This window comes from Cynoglossus semilaevis, chromosome 5 (assembly GCF_000523025.1).
Source record: "Cynoglossus semilaevis isolate Cse_v1.0 chromosome 5, Cse_v1.0, whole genome shotgun sequence".
In the NCBI taxonomy this organism is placed as follows: Eukaryota; Metazoa; Chordata; class Actinopteri; order Pleuronectiformes; family Cynoglossidae; genus Cynoglossus; species Cynoglossus semilaevis.
This window is the reverse complement of record NC_024311.1, coordinates 15,615,640-15,639,295: the sequence shown is the minus strand read 5'-3', so window position 1 is coordinate 15,639,295 and position 23,656 is coordinate 15,615,640. Positions and strand designations below refer to the sequence as shown.

The 23,656-nt window shown below is 38.7% G+C and overlaps 1 protein-coding gene and 1 long non-coding RNA gene across 4 annotated transcripts in view; one reads left to right on the top strand and one right to left on the bottom strand.

The window, feature by feature from the left end:
- Positions 1–13,941, top strand: part of LOC103379272 (uncharacterized) — a 43,390-nt gene extending 29,449 nt beyond the window's left edge. Inside the window, exon 4 of the long non-coding RNA XR_003049758.1 lies at positions 12,727–13,941. This is a non-coding gene — a long non-coding RNA (uncharacterized LOC103379272). The remainder of the gene's footprint in view (positions 1–12,726) is intronic.
- On the bottom strand, positions 186–23,656 carry dennd5a (DENN/MADD domain containing 5A). 3 transcript variants are annotated; one of them, XM_008310763.3, is made up of 23 exons: positions 23,437–23,656; positions 16,418–16,489; positions 15,491–15,600; positions 13,950–14,634; positions 10,924–11,111; positions 10,369–10,680; positions 9,668–9,883; positions 9,354–9,588; positions 7,942–8,092; positions 7,760–7,853; positions 7,040–7,171; positions 6,803–6,955; positions 6,632–6,719; positions 6,461–6,548; positions 4,806–4,934; positions 4,273–4,394; positions 4,045–4,190; positions 3,556–3,674; positions 3,286–3,467; positions 3,110–3,192; positions 2,671–2,794; positions 2,043–2,211; positions 186–1,642 (listed from the first exon to the last, which is right to left on the bottom strand). In XM_008310763.3, the coding sequence occupies exons 1-23, from the start codon at positions 23,534–23,536 to the stop codon at positions 1,459–1,461; spliced, it is 3,882 nt and encodes a 1,293-aa protein (XP_008308985.1). In that variant the 5' UTR covers positions 23,537–23,656; the 3' UTR covers positions 186–1,458. The 3 variants fall into 3 exon arrangements, with proteins under 3 accessions (XP_008308985.1, XP_024911514.1, XP_008308986.1); XM_025055746.1 differs by having other exon boundaries at positions 1,459–1,642; positions 6,650–6,719; XM_008310764.3 differs by lacking the exon at positions 16,418–16,489 and having other exon boundaries at positions 1,459–1,642.

Here is a 23,656-nt window from a genome sequence, read left to right as displayed (position 1 = left end):
TGACAGATAACTTAATAAACCCCGTTGTTAAGTTATTGCTTAAAAAAACTTAAAAAAATGAATTAAAGGCAGACCAGACTTGTGAAACCCAGCCCATGGCAAAAAAAAACATTAATGAAAACTACCATATAGTCATAAGGTGGAGAAAAATCCATCAGCCGCTAATAAAAAAAAGAAGCTTGCAATGCATTACAGATGCTTTATTCTTAATATATTTTTACACTGTACACTGTTGCTCAAATTCATAAACACTACATTACACAGCTATGTCAATAAATGTACAACTGCATTGGAAAACAAAAATATATTTCTCCCAAGATGCTCTTGTGTGGGTTGTACACAGACAAGTACAACACAGTCGTTCCAGACATTGGCACAGGAAAAAGTCCTTCATGTATCAAACCCTTAATTCTGCACAGTAAATGTGGACATATGTGACAGCAGAGGGCCTGGTAATGTTCTGGGACACCAGAAAGACAAGTTCATAGGAGGCTGTTTTTTGTTTTGTTTTGTTGACTGGCATATTGCATAGCAAAAGACACACTAATGAAAAGAAGCATTCGATTATGCTCCCCGGTGGAATTCAGGAAATGGTCAATTTTCAGGAAAGGGAGCAGAAGACCAGTGAGGAGTTCAGAAGTGCTGGTAGGAGGTTTTGACTGTATATGGAGGCTGTTGCTGTGATTGATTTAGCACAAAAAGCTAGGTGAGTCAAGCATTAGTTTGAGGAACAAAACATAAGCCTTTGGGATTTTGTCCTTTATCCACCTGGATATTTATGTCAAACACTAGACACGGGCATTAACCACACTCGCACACTCTTATTTTGCAAGAAGGAATAGTTTCCTCAAAGGAATTCCATGTAAAAGTTTTGCATTCCTGTACATTTTCCAGGAAAAATCCCAAATGTAACAGACATTTTAAAAAGTTGAGTATTTATCATGCTTAAAAACCTCCCTGTCATACTTATAAAGCATACTTGTACATTATATGTTTTTTCGCTCTGTGATGACATTGGAATCTGGGCTGATAACAGAGCAAACAACCTGACTGCTTTAACAAAATAATACTGTGTTTCTCTGGAAAAATATCAACAGTTTGCCTTAAATATATGCCATTGTCAGCAGTTCACGGTACTGAAAATATTTCACTGTCAGTAAACCATTAAAGCACAGATAGGTCACCGTCAATCAAGCAGAAATCATGTTCCATAATAGAAAACATTTTTAACATCTAATCTGAACGTCATTGAGAATTAAAAAATAAAAAACAAATCTTGAAAGGCTCATTGCACTTAATACATAATACATGTAACAGTAGCTGTAAGATTTAACAGAGAATGTCCTTTGTTCAAGTCTGCTCCTGTATGTTAAAGTTCCCAGTACTTCTTTGAATGGTCCCCAGCCATCTGTCAGTGTCCGGTGCATCTTGTAGGAAGTTGAAGTTTGTTGGTTTGGTTTAGATTCCAACACCTTTGACAAGCGACGCCTCCAGAGTGATGTTGAACTCCTGCAGTGTCTGCAGAACTCTAATTAAAGAGTTCACCAATGAATGATCCTTAATCAGCGCGGCATCTTCATACATCTGAGCCGTGATTGGACAGTCTGCGAGCAGAGCAATCCAGTGATGCAACAAATGGTCCCTGGAAGTCAAATGAGACACATTAGGCTAAGGGTGTCACCATAATACAATGGCTCAGTAAAAACAAACCTTTATCAAAAATCATTAACTATCACTTAACCACTAAGTCTGTGAACAACATGACAAAAAAATATCATAAAACCTGGAAGACAAAAAAACTGAACAAGCTCATAATAATATTAGAAACTTAGGAATTCTCAGAGAAAAGATCATGTTCCTGCCTTACAGTCAGGATGAATGGTTTAACACAGAGAAAGGAAACCACTACTCCCTCTCATCTCCAGTACAGTTTGACAGATTTGAATGTGAGTCTGCAGCAACTGTCGAAATTCATGCCAACTCTAATAAAAGTCTTAAAATTGTACCACTCCAAATATGCTCAATGAGTACTGTAAGTTTACCTGGCACCCAGACAGACGAGCATCTGGAACTTTCCATCTTTGCCGATGTTTCTGGATGTGCTGTTGATGGCCCTCATGAAGCGACAGAAGTGACGGACTCTGGTTTGCCAGTTTTCATCTGGAGTCACCTCACGTTGCTCTGCGCTTTCAAAATACACCTGTGCCTTTTCTGTTGAAATAAGATGAAGTTTGAACACTGATTATTTATATACACAAGACATAGAAAATCTGTCCACAGATATAACAACAAAAGAAAGATCATCTTTCAAAGGCAAGAATAATATTAGCAAAATATTTTCAAGGTCACTGTTGAGCCAAAAATAATCTCTCCCTTTAAGGTATGGAGAATGAACAAAACCAACACCTCCATGCTCTCAGCTTCCTCAGTTTTGAAACAGTATATTTCAAGGTTTTTCCCATCATATGGTCAACAGATAACATTGTTGTTGTTATTTTAAAACAAAAACTTGGATTTAACCAAAGGAGATATATTTTACAACAATAAAACATTGTGTGGTAAAATGTTTTTATTTAAACCTAATCATAGGGTTAGGCTACAGATCAAGAATGCAAGACTTCATTTGTTACTTTAATTTTTTCAATAAAAACCTTCAGATTTTTTATTTACCTAAAAAGTCCCAAATGAAGACATTCTTAAAGAGTCGAGGTGATTTGAAACCGTGCTGGAAAACCTGTTCCAAAGCCCAGACGAGGCCAAACTCCCCACAGAGGAGAAGCGTCAGACTGCCTCTCTGTATACAACAAATGACAAGACACACAGAAGAGATTTGCTTAATTCAATGCAAAAATTATTTGCAGGAAATATTTGACAAATATCCAAAGGTTCAGCAATACAACTTACTTTCATAAATAACAATACAGATGAAACAGATGGAGTGAGGGTATAATGATAGGATCAGGAAGTCATTAATAACCATGCTTAAAAATGTCTGTGTAGTCTTTTTTTTTTGCTTAAAGACCACCAGTGCAGAGAGCAGCCTCTCTTTGATATGTGATGAATAATAGAACTACATGCCTGGGCCTGTTTGGATGGCTTTGTCTCTCACCTCTTTCTCTGGTTTGTGAAAATGCTTTACTATCCCATTGATGGCCTCTCCCACACTCTCCTGGATCTGACCAGTGTTCAACTCTAGACGAGAGGGAAAAAGAGGAGAAAACTGTGAAACAACCCCCCACCTCTGGTTTTCTTTAAGTCATTCTATCGTGCAGTGTACAAACTCACTTGGTTTGCTGTTTGGTGAGATGGTGACAAACCTCCTCATCATCCCTGGTGACTGTTGCATTGGAGGTGTGCGACACATCCTTTCATCGTTCTCAGTGGTGGGGGTCATCAGTTCGCCCACCAAGATCCTCTCCAGACTTCCATCGTCAACACCTTTCCCCAACCATCGACCGCAGGGAAATCTGTCCAATGAACACAGTTGGTTAATCATTTAAAAACAATGTGGCCGGGAAAATATGGGAATCATTTCTCCTCTGTGCAAACTCTTACTTGTAGGTGTGTCCAGTGATTCCATTGCGGACCACAACACACTCTACCAGCCACTTTGCATACAGGCCTGTGTTATCATGGCCCATCTGTACAGTGGTGAGTTTGCCAAGGTTTTGACACTGGGGGAGAGAAAGAAAGGTGTTGGTGCCTCACATCAAAACCAATACCTGACAAAAAACATAACCCAAAATATGTATAACAATATCAAAACCAATACCTGACAAAAAACATAGCCCAAAATATGTATAACAATATACATGTATATATACACATATATATATACATATATATACATGTATGTTCTAATAGCTCAGGAGTTTGTAGTTCAGTATTTTGGAAATCCACTTTACACTAAGCCCTTTGAAGCGGCGAATAAGAGTCACTTTTTGATTAGGTCCATAAATGCAGAAAAAAAGTCACTGAGTCTCTCCAGTCTAGAAATTACGAGGTCATCAATACAATGGTCTGCTGGGTTAAAGAAACACTTACCTCAAAGGTGATCTCCAATGTATTCCGAGGAACCTGAAGGACTCCGGTTTCTGAGAGCTCACCAGATACACACACCCACGGGTTGGCGGTGAACATGGAGCCACCAAGTTTCTTACTGGGAACGACTACGACATGGTAGGGGATCACTGTGGATGGTGAGGAGGACAACTGTTAATAAAAACTTAAAGAGGAAACAGCCCAGTTGTGTGGCATCAGACTGGCACTCACTGATGGTGGTGAAGACATTAGTGAAACAGAAGTAGTCCACAGCATTGAAGGACAGCAGGTGGTACAGAAACTGCTCCTTCTCATCATCACAGCGAAGGAAGGCATAGCGCTTGTAAAGTTTTCTGTTGGAAACATATGGTTTACACCTAAGATCAACATTTTTTCTTTTTTGTTGTGATGCAACTCTCCAATGTGATTGAAGAGTTTTAGTTTGGACTTAAACAGATGATCAGGTGTGTATGGTACTTTCACAAGGCCATTTAGACAGCATAGGGTCATAATAGGCAGAAAGAAGCCGTCTGACCTAGTTCACTACTGATATCAATTATGAAGAAGACTTTGAATTTTTTAACGGGACACAGACTGCACCGTGATCCTTTGAAATTTCAACAGGCCTAATGTTTAATAAATGGTAGATGACAAGTCACTTTAATAATGCAAGATAGACGTTTCCCAACAAAGAAAGAAGGTCAAAATAAAAATGGTTAGGGAAACAAAGAATAGGCGACTAGAAAAAGGTTGCGTCTGCTCACTTTGTCAGCTCATGGTCTGAAAGCAGCTGCTTAAGGTGCCTGGAGAGCAACTTCTTTTCCATGGAGAGACGAACCCAGGCTCTGGCTTTGCCCACATCTGTCTTGATCTCACTGATGTTCTGAATGTGTCTGGAAAGAAAGGACAAGATTCAAAGTGAATCAGATAAAACATCAACATAATAAATGAGTAGAGTCTAGAATGACATTCTTCATTCGTCATTGAGTCACAGTCGGGGAAACAAAGCAGTTATGTGGGAGATAGTATTCTATATGTGGTCTGTGTGAAGAAGCAGAAAAAAAAAATAAGAAAGTGACAAATAAAGGTGAAGAGTCTGATCAGCTCAGATCAGAGAAGATGGAAAATTTACACTTAATCTTAACTAGTCATAAATGGTGCTACTGTAACTAGACGAGGTAAGAGTCTTTGTAATTTACCAGTGTGACATGGTTTTGTGGGTAGTCACTATAGATTATTCCACTCCACCTGTGCCTAAACCTCTTCTCCACCTTCTAAACCCCCTCCTCCTCTCTACCCTTTGCACCCCCCCCCCAACCTAGTTCTTTCATGGCCTAATGTTTTAAGTACCACATTCAAATAATTTACTTTAATTACTTATCTTATATTTATTAATCAAATGGTCAAACAAGAGGGATCCTTGATTGTGTAAAATAATATCAGTAGAATCATATTTTATTAAAATTATGAAATGAAGACACAGCTGATGCTTCTGTTTACTGACATGACAGCAGATGTGTGTGTGTGTGTGTATGGAGGAGGGTCCATCAATATGGAGCTGTGTCTTTGCCCTTTGTCAACCCCCTCCTCAGTCAGACTGGAGGGCGTCTTGGTAACTAGACTGGAAGTAACGTGTTGTTACTCAAATTTCCTGTCACGCTTTTACCCAACATGAACCCTGACTTCAGCTGTTATGCTGTGTGAGAAATAAGAGAACTGTAAAATTGAGTCTTTAAACCAATCCACTGGGAAGCCATAAAATTAATATAATAAAAGGAAAAAAAATGACACAATCTGGAAACTAAATCTGTTGTGAGAGACAAAATAGTATACATCTCGTTGTATTTTAAGGAAGAACAAAGTCTGTGTAACATTTCCTCATTGGCTAAAGCCTAAAGAAAGTCAACCACTTATGACAATAATCTATTAAAGTGTATATTTAACATATGTACATGTGAACTGTACAAGAATCAGTATATAACACTGAACCATTAAACCTTTGATTTGTATACTTGGTGTGTAAGCATACAGTAGGTGATGTTTGACAGTCTACCACAGGATGGCACTCTTTGTCTATTCACTGAGCTTTTAAACGTTTAGAACCCGGTAATAGTCCTTGGTCATGTTATCAAACAGTTCTGGGAATGGGGCAAACCAGGGAAAACAAACAGTTTTGGGATGTGATTCCAACACTGCAGAGTAATCTTAACTTGGTGGTCTTCTGTATTCCATATTTGTCATTTATTATATTAGGATAAGTGGTTTTGTTAGTTGTATTTCTGCCATCTGTTAAACATCATCAACAGTATTTCTTATCAAGGCTCTATGCTGTGGACAAAGCTGAATTCATAGAAGCATTGTTTCCCCATAGCTTTTATACCACATAGTTCATATCTAAATGACTGTCAGTCCATTTCACCTCATGTCCTGGATCAGCGACACCTTAAGAGGAGGCATGGCTGACCCTCCACCATCAGACTTGCGTCTCTCAGTGTCATGAATGAAACCTGAGGGGTATAAAGAGAGAGATGAGCTATGTTGTTTTCTAATTAATTATGTGTTTGTTCATGAAAACGTTTTAAGTCTTAACCTGGAGGTCCCAAACCACCTGGAGTAGCAGAATTCTTCTCTTTGCTCTCCTGGTAGTGCAGGAGGTGGGACCACAAAGCAGATTTACCCTGAAAGAGAAATTGGAACATAAGCTCAGACTTTGACCTGCCTGTATCATCGATCAGGAATGGCAGAGATTTGTTTTTCTAACCTGTTTAACCTGCAGCCCATGACTCCAGATCCTCTCCAACAGGTCACAGAGACTCGCGATCAGAGTGTTCTCTTCAACGCCAGTGATACTAACCTCACCGTGACCCAATTCCACGGCTTCACGACCCATCTTCTCTACCAACATTCTTTTGGTCTGTGGAACATGTAACAGTTAAAGTCAAATCTTTCTTGAGGCTACAAATTACTTGTCTGTCGAAAAAAACCCATCATTTCTTACTTTGTTCCTGCACTCCTTCAACAGTCCCTCCACAAACTTCCAGTTGGTCTGAGCGATGACTGAAGGCGACAGATTGGAAAGTTTGGGTTGTCTGATGGTTGTACCCAGGTTTCTGGCTTCCTGGATATACTTCTATTAAAAAGTAGAAGAGACTTCAGTCAGTAGACCATAAACTCACAACAGTTGTAAATAAAGACAGACAAAAGAAAGACAAAAACATTCATTTATACACTATTAACCATAGCACACATAACAAAACACACACAAAAGAGATTAATCAGGGAGGGCAACTACTCAGAGAAATGTTTATGTTTTAATTACCACTGATACGGAAGAGGAATTGAGGACACAAATATTGTTTTTAATGGAGGGAAGGCCGACGCTAGGGAAGAAAATGGGTGGACAGCACATGTGGTCTGTGGACTACACCAACACATACCACGTCCACTGTCACCGACTTAAGACAGGGCCTGAAGGACTGTGAGAGCCAGTAGTAGTCAAGAAACACCAGGAGCTGCAGCTCCGGCAACAAACACTCAACATGCTGAGAGTGTGAAGGCACGAGTGAAAACAGGCACAAAAAGACAAAAAAGTGAAGGAAATGGTGAAGAAAAGTGAGAGTAAAAGAAGTATAAAGAGTCATATTACAGAGAACAGAAATGTCATGCATAAATAAACACAGTACAGGACAAAGATATAAAAAGTCAGAGGAAGTCTAACCTCTCTCTGGTCATTATCTAAATACAGGTGCTCCGCATGCTGCTTCTGACGATCTCTCCTCCTCCACTGAGCCGGAGCGCTCCTTTTTGTCCATCTGTGAGAACAAACGCCAGCGCTCACATCAAACAGAGGCATCAACAGAGACGTAAGAAATTAGAAATACTTGAATGTGAAATAATTACTTGTTGCTGGTTGGGCCAGTGGAAAGAACATCAGACTGCAGCCGAGGAAAGAAGCCTTGTTCATAACGGCCCTGACCGATCTTCATGTCCAGCAGGTGTGGGTGGAGGGCAGTGTGGTCAATCTTGGCCACTCTCATCTCTATGGCTTTCTCTGATAATGGAGGGAAAAAAGTCAGAGATGAGATCAGAGAATGTAGACGACACGGGGACATTTAAAGTTAGTAGGGAGAAAAATAGTGATTCTTACTAGGTAGTTTAGGAAAAGTTAAGGAATACTAATAACATTAAAAGCAATTATTTTTGCACTAAATATAAAAAGTATAGAACAGAGTTTTAAAAAGGAGCTATTTCCCTGGTCCATAGTTACAGAAAAAAGAATAAATGACTGACATGAGAAGAAGAAAACGCCTGAGGAAAAAAAACCTTTTCACCAAACACCCACCAAACCAAAAAAAAAACAAGAACAAAGAAGAAGCCTGCTGAGTCATCTATGAATGTAGCTGTCAATAGTTGTTCTGATGTCTACTTACAATACACCCACACATTGGTATGAGTGGACAAATACACTGTACTGTGGATGTTTCCTATGTGTTGTACGTATGTAAACAATGAAGGCAAATGGGAATACATGAAATCTAACATTGTGTCCAGTAAAAACCCCATCAGACTGTCTAAAGCTGTGCTTCACCGGAATCCAAAGAAAGACTTTCCTGAAATAATAATCCCAAAACCACATGCATGTTGTTATTTCAGGTACTGTGAAAATCATTGTACAGTGCATAAAGGGTCTCACAGAGGTTTAGAGTTTATATTACAGTATTTAGGAATACGTCACAGCTCCTTTTTGCTTGGAGGTGCAGCAGATTGTACCAGACACCATCCTCTTATTAACCAGGATTGGTGGAGGGTGGGTGGGCTGGGGGACAATTTAGCATTAAAAGAAACAGACATGACATTGTAAAATGTCAGGATGTAGCCCAACTGATCCTCTGTGGGTAAACCCTGAACAATGCACAGCACACATGATCACAGAGTTAAGGTAATGACAGCAAATATTACGGATGTGAGTCTCGTCGTTCTTGCGCCCAGTGGTATGAGGTCCAGGAGCGACAAAATCGGCTTTTACAAATCTCTTTTTTAGCAGTTTGTCTGGAAACAGGACAATAGTTATGAAGTGAAAGTCCTTCAATCATTTCAGGCTTCTTGAAAGTCAACATTACCTCAAAATCAAGTCTTTTTATTCAGTGATTTAAGAAACTCCCAGATTACAATGTAATGTATGCATAATCTAACACTCATTGTCATTGTTATCATGTATGTAATCTCATGCTAGAAGTAGCATGTGGAATCATGTGAGGACAAAACACAGCTTTTATAGTTTTTTAAAAAAAAGATTTGTCTTCTGCACTTACCCGCTTCTTCAATGTTTGTGCATTTCTGGTACATGGAGGTGCGAAGTGTTGGCGTGCGCACATTTAACATGCGTATCTTATCCACGCGACCATCAAACACCCTTAGAGTGTGCTCCTTATCTTCATCATCGTGACAGAGGATTTTACTGTCGATGAAAGAGGCAAACATCTGAGTCTCCAGAAAACGAGACAGGAAGGGCAGATAGGGCTCCGGCTGGTCCGACAGGAAAGATGCCTAAACACAGACACACAATTTATTAACTCGTAAATAACAGAAAATGTAACTTCGAAGAACCGTTCCGTTGAAGAATTACCTTGTCAAAGTTCTGCATCTGGTCTCGGTTTGTGAACCAGGACTCTTTGTCATGGCTGGGCTGGATCACAAACACCTCATAGTCTGCAAACATCTGGGTGAACCTGTTGGCAAAGACCTCGCGTACATGGATGTTGAGCTGGTGCATCTTCAGCTCCTCCTCGTCACACTGAATCCGTGCATCTCTAATGCCACTGGCATCCTCTCTCACCTCCATCTGTTTTTGAAAAACAATAATTAAAGGCACAAGAACCAAAATGAGATGAAAGAAGGGATAGGAACGAGAGCAGAGCTGTGACTTATCATGTTCTCTTATTTGACAAAGACCACTTCTAAAACAACAGTGGTTGTGGGAATAGATACCATGGGCACCTATGTGGAATATTGGACCATAATAATACCAGGTTGTGGGAATAGATACCATGGGCACCATGTTTGCTGTTTCGTAAGCGTCAGCTGAAGTGATACACAGACAACTGTGTAATCCAATAACATTTTTTCTTCTAAATTACTGACTTGTTCATTTTACATTTCCTACTACTTATCTGGCCTTCAATACATCACTCAATTAGAGAAAAGTGTTTCCAACACCGAGAAATGCCATTATTATTTAAAGATTGTCCTTTTTAAATCAAAGCAGTATTGATAAAGAAAAAATACTTGTAATACATTTTTTTTACCCGTCAGCAGTAGGATCTTTACCTTCTCTAAACTGACACCTGTCCTCTTCACCAGAGCCTGCAGTCTGGCTATAGTTTTATTCTCTCTCAGCAGGTAAGAGTTCAGGGGTGAGGCCAGGTTGCCATTACATTTGTCAGAGACCACATCTACTGAGCAAAAGCCAGGGTATTTGATCTGGCTGTCACTGGAGGAGACATTTCCTTCTGGAGACACATCGAAGGACATGAGCACCTCTGAAATCTCTTGAATGAACTCCAGTTTGTTGGGAAACTGGGGCAACTCTTCTGGCAGTTCAATGAAGTGGTTATCAATGTCCACAAAGCACAGGTTAGCCTGCAGGAAGACAAGAAATACATATTGAAGAAAAAGATCCGTCTGTGCAAAAGTACGTAGGTGTATGTGTGCGAATGCCTGTGGGTGTTTAAGAATCTGGTAAATCTGGGTGTTTATTCAAGTGGGTCAATGTATATATTATAATGGTGAAATTACCAACAGTTCCCATAGTCATAACCTAAAACATCCAAATAACACTTGTGACTGATTTAAGAGTCTGACAAAAATAAAAACTGCCTGTACCTCCTGTGGAAGCTCCAGGTTGGTGCGGTCATCCTGTCCGTTAGAGTGGAGGCCCATGAGATATGGCACTGGAGCATCAAGGAAGTGGAGGAGGGAAGCAGGCAGAATGGGAACATAAACATGCTGCCACTGAAAGGGGAACATTAAGGCCGTGATGCTCTCTGCCACCGTCATCAGCCTTTGGTAATCTGTCACAAGCATGCAAAAAGAGATAAGACATTCATTAAAAATAAATAAAGAGAAAGCAAGAAAAACGCAAGTTTTAAAAATTACTTTTTCAATTATATTTTAATTTAGAAAAGTAGTAAAGTAATTCTATTCAAAATGTTTATAACCTCTGAGGTCCAAACATCAAATGTAAAAAGAAATGTTCTTTGAGAAACATCCGAGACCCTTGACCTTATGAGAATATTTACTGTGCGAACACATTTGCTCTCAGCCAGTCTACTTGTCTCCATGAAATTCCTTTTCCATGACTTCACACAGTAATGCTCTTTCAAAATTCCCTTCATTGTCATGCTTAAGGCAACTGCTGCGCACACATCCACACCAACACGTGCTCAGTCCTCATCTACACTTCTGCTCTATCTTATTAACACCTCGCATACACTCAGCAGCAGCAGCAACAGCAGCAGCAGCTCTGCTTCTCCTGTTATGGTGTCAAAATTCAAAGCATTCCTTGATTTGGTCATGTGCTGCCTGCTTTGGTCAAGCTGCTGCTTCCGCTTCCAGGCCAGGGATAAGAATACAAACATCAACTGGGTCACCGTGAGAAATGACATGAACACAGGTCTGAACACGGTTGCTCTGAACACAAAGAATAAAAATTCACAAGATCTCCTCGGTTATGCACAAACATGAGGGCGACCGTCTTGAATGTCTACCACCCAACTGCATTTGCTTTTGACACCAGAACAATCACTAAGGTGCACTACTGCTGCTCTGGCCCAGCATCAGTTTGCTACCAGACACCAGATAAACAGAAGATGACATCAGCCTCACATCAGCATCACTATTAAATTAAGTCCCTTTGACAGATGTTTCAAGCCTAAACATTGAACATTGAAGGAAAAAAGAGGCACAAAGTTTTCCAGATGGAAAACTGAATCACGAAAATGCAAACTTCTGAATTAGGATTAGGAATGAATTGAGAAGTTATAGATTATTATATAGTTGACAGAGTTTACACAAAAGACAAGGGATAGACGGTTGATGATGTGTGGTTGAAAAGCTGACAGATAAATAACTATGCTGAAATGCTAACTATGATGGGTTTTTATTTCCATTTTAGATTCTTATTGTTTCTCTCGGCTGACAGAACGTCACTCTCACTCTGTTAATTGTATTTCAGAATGTTTAAAAAGGGCTTTGTTCAACTGTAACATCCAGTTCTATGCTTGCTTCAAACAGCCTCGCCCTCTCTTCTCAAGAGTCCTGTGACAGAAATCACACAACTGAAAAAAGAGGAATTAATAACGAATAGAGGCTAAATTCAAATGTGTCATTGTGGTTAACACATGAGACACATACAGTGTGATGTGTTTACCACAACGGCAAGAGGATGGAGGCCGAATTTCAAAATCTTTCCTGTGGCTTTGTGAATGAGATGAAGAATAAGGTCCGGCTTAAATGAAATCAGTTCTGAATTACACAGCTATTTTAAGAACATAGCCCACAATCAACTCTTTATTTCCAGACCATCCCTCTCTCTCTCCTTCTCCCTCTCTCTCTCTCTCTCTCTCTGTAGTGTGTATTCAAAGGTCTTTTCCTAACAATCTCCTGTTTCTTCTTGATTCTACACAGCATCCTTCACACGTTCTGCAGTGATGAGCCTCGTGGGAGGAGAAAGGAATGATGTCATTTCCAGCCAATAACAATCAACCTGCACCACAGCCATCCTCCCTCTCTCTTAGTTGCACAGCAACACCACAGCTTCCCCCCTTGAGAGCTGCTTCCTCCTCCCCCCAGACTAAGGCGTTTGGTAAACCATTTGCCGTTGTAATGGATTCAATCAGTGGAGCACACTTTAAAATATTATCGTGTCCTGAGGCACAGACACACACTGTAACAAACAAGAACTGCGTGATGTAAAATGGTGTGAATCAGCAGGTCTATTAGGTTATCAACACTCACAGTGTAACAACCAATGTATGTAGACTACCGTTTTGACAACCAATTAATCATTTCCTAAAAATTTGTGTGGCAAATAAATCTCTACTAACAGGCCTCGAGGGAGGACCAGAGATGTCACATTTCATTTGCTAAAATGATTTTTTTTGGTACAGTCAAACTGACTTACCTGTACATGTCAATGTACTGAGTTCGATACAAATGTTCTAATAGACATTAGACAAAAGCAAAGCAAAGGAAAAGGCCATGACTAACTTCCTGGTGTTTTGATTGATGGAGGAAGCCGTTATAAGACCAAATCACCCCCTGCTTTGACCAAGGCTTCAAAACAGTCTAACACTGTTTTTCAACCTTAGGATCGGGTCGCCTGAAATGTCTAGTAATTGATTTTTAAAAAATGATCAAAATATTTTTTCATAGAATCATCATTCTATTTAAAATTATGATTAAAAAACACACACAATCTTAAACAACTGCATTCTTCCACTTTCACTGTGTATTTGCAACACAAAATAACAAAAATGATCAAAAATTAATTCTAGAAAAAAAAAAGTCCTGAGTGTCGCCTGAAATTTGGGACGTCAAAATGGGTCATAAGCCAAAATAAGTTGGGAGCCTCTGTGGCCTAGAAACTAACAGAAACTGACACGAGGTTTTGTAACTTCCTAGATAGAAATTCTGAAAGAAATGTTAAATATTTGTTTTTAAATATATATATCCATCATACAGGACAGTTTAATGATGCCAAACAGAAAAATCTTTATAACGTTATAACAGACTAGCTAGAAATGACTGAATGGCATTGCTATTAATAACTGCTTGCTTTTCAAGTGATTGTACTGCATTGGAAACTAAATGTCAAATAAAAATAAAAGTGATGCAGAATGTCGACTTACGCTGCGAGTAGAGCAGTATCTGCATTTCAAGCAGGGCACAAGTGAACAGCTGAAGAACGTTCTCCACTCCTAGCAGATTGAACATTTCACCAATGGCAAAGTCAAAGAGTGGCAGCTCAGATGTGCTTGGCCTCTGACACACGATCGGCCCGTAGACGCCTGAGAATTTGAGAGACCGCCCGGAAGGTGGAAGCGGCACTTCGTAGAGGATGTTGAAGATATAGCTCTCCAGTGGGAGTGGTGGGGGTTGAGGGGAACTGACGGCCTGGTGAAGCTGCAGCAACACTTTCCGGCTGGCCTGTGGGAAGGCCATGGGTGTGATCAGACAGATGCACTTTGAAACATACAGCGTGTCCCGGCTGATGTCGTATGAGTTGAACCGCTGCAGGCGGGAGATGGCCGGAGCAGCATGGAGTACGGGACGAGGCTGGGACTGTTGGTGCCTGTGCTCCTTGGGTCCCTGTGGTGAGGTGGGTGTGTGCAAGATGTCGTACTGCTCTGCATTGTGCATGTGGTAAAGAGTCTGCATAGCACTGCAGATCTGCTTGCTTGTCACCTCCTCGAAGAAGGTGAGGGCGAAACCGTATGTGCGAGAGCCATCCTCTCTGGTGATGATAAAAGAGTGGAACTGTGGTTCACGGGAATCGACCTGTGTCCTGAAAGACAGGCCCTTTGGCATGCAGAGCTGCAAGGGACACAATAACAAAAATGTTTTGTCATTGAAAAAAGTTTGACTAGCAGTAGTTATACAACCAATGTAGTGAATTGCATAAGAAATGTTTTTCTAAGGGCTTTATTTATGCTTAGGACAACAGCTTAATTTACTGTAGGTTTGTACTGTCAGAAGCACAGTTATGAGTAAAGTTTTTCTTGACATTTTTCCATATGAATTATTTCATCATTTGGATAAATCAGAAAAAAAAATGGTGTGAAACACATAAGTCTAACTGCTGTTACTTGACTTTCACTCACCGCAACTGAATAATTATTTTAATTCTTTTAATATTTTGACAACCCTAATTTAAATCTTTAAATGAGACATTTATTTATAACCACCTTTTCTAACTGGCAAATATAACAATGCTTTAGTTAAATGTATTTTTGGGTTATACACAAAAATACAATTATAATTACATTAGTTGAATCAATGTTCATCTACAATGGTGACAAACATCATCATTTTATCTGTTCAGTAATCTGTACCAGCTTATCACACTGCAAACACAAGAACACAATGAACTCATTCCAAAGTACAAAATGATGCAACCAAGCTCAATAAAGTTTATTACACAAGAAATACGAAATTTTCCTTAGAAAACAAAATAATTTCAATTGTGAAATAAGTACAATTAAGGAGTGTTTACACTTAAAAGAAATGTAAAGAATAGGATATCTGCCTTTAAAACCCTAATGATGCTTTTATACCTTTACAAAACAAACAAAACATTATTTTAACGTTATTTTAATTTGAGAACCTTATCATTTAGTTTCATGACAGAATGACAGTTGTACTGTAAGTTATGAATGCACAAGGATCATACCATGCCCACTGCATCCTGGTCAAATGGATTCCACTCGACATTGTCAGGATAATGTGCTAGAACTTTGGATTTAAAGGTTCTTCGTAAGGGACTCTGCTCAAAGTTCTCACCTAAAAATTAAAAAGAAAAAAAAAGGGAGAGACAGAGAGAGAAAGAAGGAGAAAACAAACGGGACAAACACTTAGCCAACATTTTTTAGGTTTAGCCCTGATATAAAATGATCAGAAGCAGGCTCAAACTGCTGGGGCAAATCTAAAGGGAGTAGCAAGTAAATATTTTGGAAGTTTGTATTGCATAATTTAAAGCTGTCATTTGCATTATCCTTGACAAAACAAAAAAAGGCTAAACCAATGTACATCTAATGCTAATAGCAATAACAATAATTGTTAAAAGGAACATAATAATTTAAGAAATTAACTTTTGCCATTTGACAGCTTTAATTGCAATACAAAAACACACAAAACAATCAATAGTAAAAAAAAAAAAGACAAACTGAGTTGATTTGAGCCCAGAGAAAAGCAGAAGTGATGCACATACCAAGGCAGTACTGAGAGTCATTCAGAGTGTAGGGGAAGAGTAAACATTGACCAAGCATTGCCAGCATAGGCAGTCGTAGATATGTTGGTTTGAGTGAGAGCGAGGAATAGAAAGCAGTGATTGTCAAGCATCAGCTGGTTCAGCTACTGCTCAAAGATGTAAAGGAGGAGCGAGGAGGTGGAGGAGGTCAAGGAGTCAAACCAGGAGAAAAAACAGAGTGCACATAACAGTGAGGTCCCAGCACCTGCGCAGAAATTAACTGGAAACTCAAAATCTAAAATGCAACACAAGTGGCGGGCGGGCGGGCGGGAAATAAACTGCGCCAGTTTGAGGGGGGAAAAAGCTGAGTTCAGGGTAAAGGGCTGGGAGTGTGTGTGGTGGGATGGTTACCTTCGTTTGCCTGTGCCAATTTTCCTCTGGCCCCATCTCTGAATTTAGTAGCCTCTATATACTGGCATAAAGCTACACAACAAATAAAACAAAAAACATTTCATTAAAGGCCTAGTTCTGGATAGGTAGCGCATCACTTCTCAACGCATGCAGACCCATCTGAACACGACTGTGTTTTACAACACAGGATCTGTGTCAGAGGGGGTAGGGAGAGGGGGGACCATTCTACGTGTGGGGTGAGAAGCAGCTGAGTGTTCTCGTAGACTGTCTGGAAACTTTCAAGTTAATTCTAGGTCGTCCCCTTTCAACCATCACCTGCAGAGAGACAGCTCTATCTATTTCCTGTACACGGTCTAGTATGAGTTTGTATGTGTAGAAATATGTTCGAGGTTCTATCCCCAGGCAGATAACAGCGTAAAATGGCTGAGCAGGAAACTAAATGGAAATTCCCAATGACTAGTCAGGAGGAGAGAGGTTTTAAACTTTAGTTTGACACCTCCAGCTTTGAGAACATGCTGACTGAACCATTTAAACAATGTCACTTCAAATTCTAAAATGCAACGTTAACATATGAAGACATAAGTGGTTTAACCTTTTGGTTACTTTCACAGCTAAACAACTCACATTAAGAAAACAAGGCCAAGAAACTCCCACTCTGACAACATCTTTCACACAGATCAAACTTGTTGTCAAATTGTTGTGCACAGTTAAAATGAAATAGGAATGAGTAAAACTGTAAAAGTGAAGACGAAAAAATATTCCTTAATTTTGGCTTTGGTAATTTAGCAAATATTCGGTAACTGATCAAGGAGGACTAAATTAAAATCTGTGCAGGTTGCCTCTTTATCTTAAATAAACAAATGTCAACAAACTCATCAAGAGTACACTGACACAAAGGTCAAAATCTAGAGTGAAGTAAAACAGGCACTAAATGATCTAAATGATTTGTCAGTTACAAAAAGGACAAAGTTCATGCACTTCTGTAATAACACTGAAACGTTAAAGTCTCAGCAAGTGGAGCAAGTCAGAGAAAATGTGTCGGGACAATGCAGTGTTTTTATAGGTTAAACTAATATACAGCTACAAAAAGCTAATAACATCATCTACTTCAATTCTAAAGTTCCATATCCAGAGCTGAAGTTGTTGTTTTAGTTGCCCTGGTAGCTGTTTTGCTTATGTGAAACGATCTGGTATCACAACCACTGAGGTCAGGAAATGGTAAACAAAAAAACAAAAAAGCCAGTTTTTGAAGCCTAAAATTATACTTATAACTATCTATATTTATAACTATCTAAATCTATATTTATAACTTAATAGAATATTCTTAAATTAATATTTAAAAACATTTGCGTAACATTATTATTAAAGTATTATTTTCAGATGGGATGAACTATAAATTTAAATAAATATAAATGAATGAACTCCCAACTAAACATTGCTTTGATGCCATGAGAACAAGGACCGGTACGAGTGGGTGTAGAACGTCGGTGTACTTTGGCGTCATGCCGTCCGTCTCGCTGTAAGCCAGGAACCACTCTGTGCTCACACCACTACCCTCTTAGCTCCCACAGCTTGTTCCTCCAGGCATCATAGGAATGTAAGGCTCTGACTGGAAACTATATTCAAGCAGGACTCGACATGACTTCCCTCAGCAGCACGTCGGTAAACTGTAGTATTACAGTAGCTGCAATGCTGAGTGGAACCGTTGCCGTCAGAGCATCATCGCTCACTTTCAGCCTAAAGTCACATCTTCTTCTCTCATCAGACACCAAATTTGTTTTTTTGATTATTATTTTTTGATTGTCACTAAAATACAAGCAAAACCATACAAAGGCTGTTAAAAAAGTTCATAGATTTTAACAGTCTTTTCTTATTTTATTGATTATAACTATATGTAAAAAACATCTCTAATAACAGGAAAATTGACTTCAATTTAAAATTTTAAAAAATAGTCAAAAGTTACAGTTCAATTTTTTACTTTTTGTTACTGGAAGATCAATCATTTATAATAGAAACGGTTGAAAAAAATTAATCCAAATATAACTTTAAAAAGTTTCTTCAAGATATTGTTGATCTTGTCATCATTTTACAGCCTGTGTTTGGTCTCTTTGGCATCATAAAAAAAAAGTTTGAAGTTCAATCTTCATCGGAGTGCAAATAACATAAAGAGCACCATCAGGACAATGTTACTGTACATATACCAGAGGCATTAATCAGCACAGCCTGAAGAGTCATAACATAACTTGAGATTCACAGGGTTGATTTTCAAAGAAGCTTGAAAACCACAAAAACCCCCAGTGTTTTGACATGAAAGTGCAGGTGTCAACACTCATTTACATGACGGGAAAAGAAGCTATTGGACCATCAAAGAGTCTGATGTGATCAGAGATCTGCACTAACAAGAGAGTTAGGGACATTTACTCCATATTAAAGAGAAAAGACACTTCCATCAATAAACAATGGAAGGATCTTGATTATCATTGGCAACTTAACTCAATTCAATGCTGTATTTAATGTAAAAGGTACACCATGTATCCACTTAGCTTTAACTGCACTTCTTTAACTCTTTGGGGCAGTGAATTATTTACATAGATACCCAGTACTTCCTGTAAGACTACTTGTGCTTATATCCTGTACGTTCAGATAAACATGAAGTGCACCTGATATCAACCATCTGTTAAACCAACATTTCCCTAATACATTTCACAGATGTTATTTAACAGACAGACCACAAATTTAACTTGGGTCCAAAATGAGCAAATGAGAGCGAGTGCATGAACAATCATGTTGTACACTGAAAACCAGCTTGGGTGTTGTGTCACAGACTGTGATTTGTTTGCTGAGTAGGATTGGGGGAGAGGGGCTGTCAGGAAAATTCAAAAGGATATTTAGCATTTGAATAGGTGGAGCCCTGTGTATAAGTGTACTTATGTTGCCCGTGAGACTGCAGGGTCATGCATATGCTAATCAGACCCCCGCATGTGCATCAAGCTAGTTCTGGCCATGTCGTTGTGTTTCACTGTATATAAATCTTTACTGCATACTGCTAAATAGGCTCCTCTTAGTACAATTGAGAGTTTCAATTTTATTTTCTTATGAAATTGTAAATTACTTAATGTAAGTAATGACCAAATCCATCCATTTGAGGATGTTTTTATTATTATTATTTCCCAGTCATTTCCACATCAAACTCAGTATTTTCAAACACATGTAAAACGACACACATTTATCTCTTAGCTCTAACAATGGAATTTCCAAACCATTTCCTGTCTTTGACTCAAAAATGAGAGTCAATATGGGCAAACCCCAGTAAATACATGTGCATAACAAAGCGGCAGTCTGCAGTAATGAGAGCAATTTACAGGTAAAGATTGACCACAGAGCCACAGCTACTGTTTCCTTGAAAAGCTTCTGTAGGTTGCACTTCTACCTTGAAGTACAGTACATGATTCAAATCTATAGGGGATATTACTGTGGTCAGAGGACAACCCACAGTGAACCCTGCTTTCGCCTGGTGACTGTTTGGCACCAGCCATTTCTGTGACCCTGAAAAGGATTAAGTGCTAGTAAAAGAGTGAATGAACGTATTGTAAGCTACTGCTGACACTTTTAAATCCAAAATGCTGCACATGCTGCTGACCAGCACAGGGCTTCAGCCAACGAAGGGGTTGTCATAAATTTTTACATTTTATATTTATATATTTTACTATTATATTTTTACTTTTTATTTATGTAATTGCTGACAATGGCTACAAAGATTCAACTTTCTTTCAGTGTGTATGTTTTTTTTATGAAATAATCCTACTTTCCCTAACATCCATAATGGTGTAGTACTTCAAATATTTGTAAGTTTGAAATATTTTGTGAACATCAGTAACAGGGCTATAGTGTTAACAATTACAACATTGTAACACAGCAGCTGGATACAGATTCCAAGGTGATGAGAGAATCACCTCTATGGTGTCTTTGACACATGTCTAAAACCAACATAGTGTTTAGGCAGCTGAGAATGTTAGATTCTGCTTATTGAGGAAAAAAAACATTTACAAACTTTACTATAAATTTATTACCACACGATAAAACAACAATACAACTACAAACACTTGGCATTGCTTGTTTAAGTGTGACATTTTTATACTTTTTTTAAAGCTACACTTTCAGGGGCGATAAACGAATGTTTACTGCGGAAGGCAGAAAAACACTGATCCGTGTAGTTGTCAAAGGCAGTTAATTCAAGTTTGGTAAATAAATCTGTATTTTGCAATTGTTTTGCACCAAAGGCATAGCATGTGATTTAAACATCTGTGTCTTATAAGTCTCTTCTATCATAATCAAGAACACAAATAAAGGAAGTTAAAAAAAGGGAAGTGCATGAGTTGAGTCTTAAGAAAACTGAAAGCAGTTCTTGTTGTGTTTTGAAGAAGGAACACGCTTTCATTAAACCACAACAAAATCCCAGCAGACTTTTCACCACCTGCTGATGCTGAGTCATAATTAATCACACAGATAATAACAAGAAGTCCATTTCATCAATCCTGTGGACATCAGCTGTTTAGGACTTTTTCTGTTATCACAAGACTAAAAGTCAGCAGAAAAAAAATCAAGAGGACAGAAAAACTAACTACTTGTTTGTTTGTCAGAAGCCAGGATTGTAATGGTGCCTAGAAACCCCTTAATTGGGTTAATGGCTACATATTTATGATACTTTACGTCAGTAGATTAACAAATGACCATAAACAGCAGTTTGGTCTTTAGTTACGCAAGGTGAGGTCTATGTTTAAGGCATTTAAGATGAAACCAAATTATCTGTAGGCAGGGTTTGTCCCAGAATACATTATCTGTATTAGAAACAGTGCAGTGGAAAACCCTGACATTACATGCAACAGAAATGCTGCTCCCTGACTTGATTTTACAACAGATACCTCTCCTACAAGTCCATGTTTCGGGTTACCATTGTCATCTAGAAAGACATTTGGCTAAGCATGTTATATGCTAATAATAACTTTTAGCTGCATTAGGGTTTTGCCAGTCACTGTTAATTTACCTTAAAGTTATTTTCTTCTTATCTTTTAAACATTTCCAGAACAACTCCGACGTGTTGTTTGGTCAAACACACTTTTTAGGAGATTACCTTTATTACCAAGACTTCTTTTTAAGTAATAAACAAATCTATTTCACCTGCACCAAAATATCAATGATGATCAGAGGCTTAGAGACTAGCCTAGGAAAAGACACTCACAGCTGTTTCTCACGCAGGCCCGTGTCTTTAATTGCTAACACGTGTAGATACAGAAAGGCTGACAACACCTAGTTTGCAATATGGACCTGGTCTGTAGGAATTGCAAGTGATGACAATGATCCGTCCCTCTGATGTCTCATCACTAATGAATCTATACGCAAACAGAACTTTTTTGTAGACATACAGTACAGGTATAGTTGTACTGAAGACACGGTCAGGGCAGAGGTCAGTGGTAAAAAATAAAGGGGGGCATTATAACCTGAATCAACAAAAAACAGCCAGCATGACAACATGTTTTGGGGCAATAACACGTTATTTTAACGGAAGGAAGGAAAGTGACACCTACAGAGACCATCATCCCATCTCAGCCCAATATCCTCCACCCACTGTCTTCAGAGCATGAATAATAATATTTGGAAGACACGTGGATGTAGGAGAGAAATGGAGGACTGATAAACAACCATAACCAGAAGACCCTGCCATTGAGCAAAAACATTAAGGATTATGAGCAACATGTGAAATACACTGAGCAAAATGGCACTGTGGTTTAGAGGTGATGTGGGAGGGAAAAAAGCAGTTAGTTTCAAAGATTTAGATCTTCTCATAATCAACAAAATAAGACAAATGTATCTCTAAATATGGATATACAACACTGGAGCCATGTTCTACAGTGGACAACATTGTATTCAAACTTCAGTAATACATGTAAAGCCAAAATATTCAATCATGTTAGTGACAATATAAAGTAATACACATTATGCACTATGTTGTTAAAGCAAAGAAACTCTCATGCCTTTCGCCATGTCAGGTTTGTTAGTTACCAGTGTTTGTCTGGTATGTGCCAGACATTTAAGGGTGTTATCTCATAGCTATGTGACTGAGGAATACCTGAAGGTCACATACATAAACCTTAGATAACACAGACAATTGTCAAATCTACCTACATTAGCACTAGTCATTAAAAGAAAAAGGCAAAAAAGGTATGTTGGCTAGAGTGATGAATATGAAAGTGTTTTTTTAACGTCCCATTAAATTCCCTGAAAACGGTTCCAAATCCCTGGGAAATATATTTCACTGAGGCCAAAAACCCATATTACAAAAATAAAGCGTTGTTTTGCAGTTAAGTGGTCCATTACTTTATGGTATTTTCGATGATACGTAAACAATTTAGCAGTAAACTTCACACTCAAACTATGGATAACGTCACAGCATCAACAACATAGTTAAAGGCGTAGCATATAACAATTACACATAAAATGATGATACTTGGGAGTTTTTCACAAATATACATAACAACTACAGTGTTACCTTAAGTAAATAGATTTACTATCGCGGTTATATTGTATTAACATGAGGATTTAAAACCGTTACATGCGCTTCAGTGTTTATAATTAAATTAACATCAACACAGCAGAACAAACGCCCAAATATTTATATTGAGACGAATATTGTAATAATAATTGGCACTGAAAATGTGAGAGTATTTATAGACAATATTTGAGGTTTTTAAAAAAAAAAAAATCACGTCAGCGAGTAGGGTCAGTAATCCTCATATCTCTGCGCTACAAACAGGCGCAGACAAGAGGAGCTGAGCTAGGCCTGTTTTTATGTTCTCTCTATAACCTAAATGCATGTGTAGCATATTAAAATAAACGACAGTACTTTACACACATCATATAATCTACTTAAAGACAACAAACAGTTGTTTTAAAACCCCCACTGTTTTGATCATTACTGTATAGATCTATTATTTATCCTCATACAGATCTAACGTTCTTACCGGACAGTTCGTCGGGTTCCAGCCCGCTTTCGGTATCGAGTCCGCAGATCACAAAGTAATCTGCGAACCTGCAGGAACCGGAGCTGAAGCCGGTGGTCATGTTGAGACTGGTCCGGTGGTAACCTTAGCCCCACAACAGGGAGCATATTAAAGGGGCTGGGAGAGGCGCTTTCTCTCTGCCATCCCAGTAGATGCAGCTACGACACTGAAAAGCTTTAGT

Coding starts and splice junctions, on each gene's coding strand:
- dennd5a (XM_008310763.3), bottom strand. CDS start 23,536: ATGACCACCGGCTTCAGCTCCGGTTCCTGCAGGTTCGCAGATTACTTT. Junction 4,191..4,272: donor TAATGTCTTCACCACCATCA/GTGAGTGCCAGT, acceptor CACCATCCACAG/TGATCCCCTACCATGTCGTA. Junction 2,795..3,109: donor TTCACAAACCAGAGAAAGAG/GTGAGAGACAAA, acceptor TGTTGTATACAG/AGAGGCAGTCTGACGCTTCT.